General features: G+C 39.9%; 1 protein-coding gene across 1 annotated transcript; it reads left to right on the top strand.

The window, feature by feature from the left end:
• Positions 1-1,148, top strand: rprma (reprimo, TP53 dependent G2 arrest mediator candidate a). Its single transcript, XM_046054304.1, has one exon. The coding sequence runs from the start codon at positions 241-243 to the stop codon at positions 547-549; it is 309 nt and encodes a 102-aa protein (XP_045910260.1). The 5' UTR covers positions 1-240; the 3' UTR covers positions 550-1,148.
• Positions 1,149-3,311: the final 2,163 nt, after the last annotated feature.

Below are 3,311 nucleotides of genomic sequence, written 5' to 3'. Positions count from 1 at the left end.
GCAGGCAGGTGCTGTCTGGCTATTTAACCGCGGGTTGGTGAATTCACTCCGCTCCGAAACTGGCTACTGAACACACGAAATCTCCAGTAATGCGATGCCAAAGCAACTTCTTCAATTCGGCACCTCGTCGTCTTTACTTTTCACTTGATGACAATTTCTCTGGGGTTGTGCCAGGCGCGTCTTTCCCTCTCTGCCTCCCACATCTGTCGCACTGAAAGTTTGATTTTTTAAAAAGTGGAAATGAACAACACCGGGTTCAACCAAACGGAGGGCGGACTGCTCAACAAGACGGAGGAGTTTTTCTGCTGCAACTTTTCATCCGTGGTGACTGATAACGGCTTTGTGGCCGCCGCTCCGGATGAGAGAAGCCTCTTCATTATGAGGGTGGTCCAGATTGCCGTCATGTGCGTTTTGTCCCTCACTGTGGTGTTTGGCATATTTTTCTTGGGTTGCAACCTTCTCATAAAGTCAGAGGGAATGATCAACTTTCTAGTAACGGACAGGAGACCGTCTAAAGAAACGGAGGCAGTTATTGTTGGAGCCTACTGATTGATGAGGACCTTTATATTATTATTTGAATCAGATCTGAAGTCTGGCGGAGACAGATGGGATGATCAACTGAACAAGCCCCTGTTTTCATATTGGTATTTAGAAGAAAGCCTCAGAAATAGTCCCCTTGCGGGATGTAACTGGTGACTGGGGCTCACAGGTGTGACAACCTTATTCCTTGTGGCTTTTCAAACGCTAACAAAGACTCATTCATCTTCAAGAGGTATAGAGTCTTTTAAGCCTCTTTGTCTATTCAGTCAAGCTGTTGTAATTTCAGTAGGCCTAGTTGGAGCACCGTTTTGTCAAGCAGCATCCTTTGTCATGGAAGTGGCAAAGTCTTCGTATTTGCTGCTTAAAACGGCCCTCTCATATTGCTCATGCAATGGAATTGAATGATGTTTAACAATTGATGTTTAACATGAACTGTATGTTGTATGTGTTTTTGCATACAATATGCAATATAGTAATCCGTGTATTTCTCTGGATTCCCTGGTAATAACTGTATGAGTGTCTGCATGGGCGGTGAAGAAAGCCCAACATGCCTTGTATCTTGTTAATTGGAGTAATTTAATTCTGTAATTAAAAGTTTCCCTCTTTAATTAAGGTCTATCTTTCTTCCATGAATATAGCCCTCTGCCAACATCATTTCAGAAAGTAAAATAATGTGCTTTAAAAAGCCCAAATAGCTATTTAATTAAGATAGTAGGCATATTTGGTAATTGTAAAAATAAATCATGTTGATGAAACAGAATGTATTATTAGTGCTACTGAATCCTACCTGAAATTGCCTCTGTTACAAGCATTTAGCCTATTCATTTAATCTGACACCAAGGCTGGATTTTCTCTGGCATACATGAGGAGAAGTAAGGGTTGAATGGAGAAGAAATGGCTTTCACACACAAAATGATTTTCCTCTCATTTGCTTCTTACATCAATAGTTTTTACATCAATAGTCTAAATGCAATTAAATTCACGCAACTGAAAAAAACATGTTTTCTAATAGCTATAGGCCTAAGCTTCTTCAAAATAATATCCTTTCATTGAATGAGGTTGTTGGATACAAAATTTGTATTTTCTGTTTGCATCAGATTTTTATACATGCAGCATTTTACATCCTTCCTCCGTCCGTCAAAGCATCTGCTGTGCTCTGCTCCTGGCTCACCTGGATGGCAGCTCCCCAGGGGTGAGACCAGCAGCTTCAGAAATGGCTTGTCTTGTCAAGGATGGAGCCACCGGGCAATATGCTGCTGTCTGACTAGCCACCTGTGCTCCACATACAGAGTTTAGTTTGAATCTTGCTTGTTTGAAAATGTCCTTCACCTCAGTTTTTCTCCCCGTCCTCCCTATTTGATCCACCTGTCCTGCTTGAGAAGGACTTCTTCTGTCCGGTAATGGAGCGCTGTGGCTTGTCAAGAAACACTGACAACTGTCTGAGGTCACATACTTGATGTCCTTTTTTGCATCTGAAGTGTTGATTAAATGTTTTGTGAACTTCAACTTAATAATGAAAAAATGTGTGTAAGAAAGCAGCTGCTACAATTGAAGGAATTTGTTCATTTTGATAATAATTAGAACTTCAATGTATTTTTAGGGGTGGGCAAGACATATCACATGTACTCGGGGTGGACATAATTAAAATAACCCCTGTCCAATATAATATGATCCTGTACAGTGGCAATGGAAAAAATGCTACCTTTGTGAAGCTTACAATGTTCAGTTTCTTAAGGCCGTAGTTCACAGCGTTGCACTGGATTGCTACATGTGGTAAGATGTTGTGTGGGAGGAAATATTTGGTTCTGTTATGCAATTCAGTACAATTTAATACAACACCACCAACCTCAGTGTCTACAAATATTGCCACACTTGAATCAACCACAGTTTCCACCTAAACTCAGTGTTATAAACCTGACAAACACAGCACAGTGTTATTTGCATGTCTACTGTACTGGGTGGTATTATATTTTCCATTATTGTACATTTCTTCAATCTTTTTCAAACTCTTTTTGTCTTGCCTTGTCCAAAGGCTGCAATGACCCAAGTCCTATCAGTACAGATAAACAAAATGACAAGTTAAATTGATCTATCTATGCATGAAAATCACACAAAATAAATATTCAGTCTATATATTGATGTCTCAAAATCTAGCCAATGCATTTACCATATGTTTTGTGAACCATACTCATAAATGTGCAATGTATTTGCCACATTTTCACCTCAGGCAGGATTCTGAATATCTAGAATAACAAATCAATACTGTAACCAGTCTAAAATTGAAAATAATCCAACAAACAATTCTGGCTTTAAAATAAAACCTCAATCCTAAAATATTACTGATTACATATGTATGTTGCAGAGAGTATAGAAAACAACACAAGACAATGCAATTCTTTTGTGATTGCTTTCATTAGGGAGTGCTGGGAATAGCTCCCGGGAAAATGTTGTGGCAGTTTAATATCCAACAGAGAACAATCTTCTGTGTGCAGCTGCACCATTGTTAGTTTATCCAGCTGTGTCTCATACCCATTTATTCAGACTTGATTCTGCTCGGTTTTGGAGAGCCTGTAAGAGGTAGATGTAAACGTTGGAGATGAAAGTTCAACTGGGATACTTTGGCATTTCTGTAGGACTACTACACTGCACTGTTGTGGAGAGTCAGTTTGCTGATTGCTGAACTCACAAGATTTCACACACCTGTCAATGCTCAGAGTGATTTAGGAGATAGCACCAGCAAACAGCCATCTACACCTCTGGCACTCCTGCTG

Source organism: Micropterus dolomieu, linkage group LG07 (assembly GCF_021292245.1).
Source record: "Micropterus dolomieu isolate WLL.071019.BEF.003 ecotype Adirondacks linkage group LG07, ASM2129224v1, whole genome shotgun sequence".
NCBI classification, from domain to species: domain Eukaryota; kingdom Metazoa; phylum Chordata; class Actinopteri; order Centrarchiformes; family Centrarchidae; genus Micropterus; species Micropterus dolomieu.
Note: the sequence above shows the minus strand (reverse complement) of the source record. Positions and strands in the feature narration are given on the sequence as shown.

Bases quoted from the DNA above. Each gene is read 5' to 3' on its own strand.
- rprma (XM_046054304.1), top strand. From the start codon at position 241: ATGAACAACACCGGGTTCAACCAAACGGAGGGCGGACTGCTCAACAAG.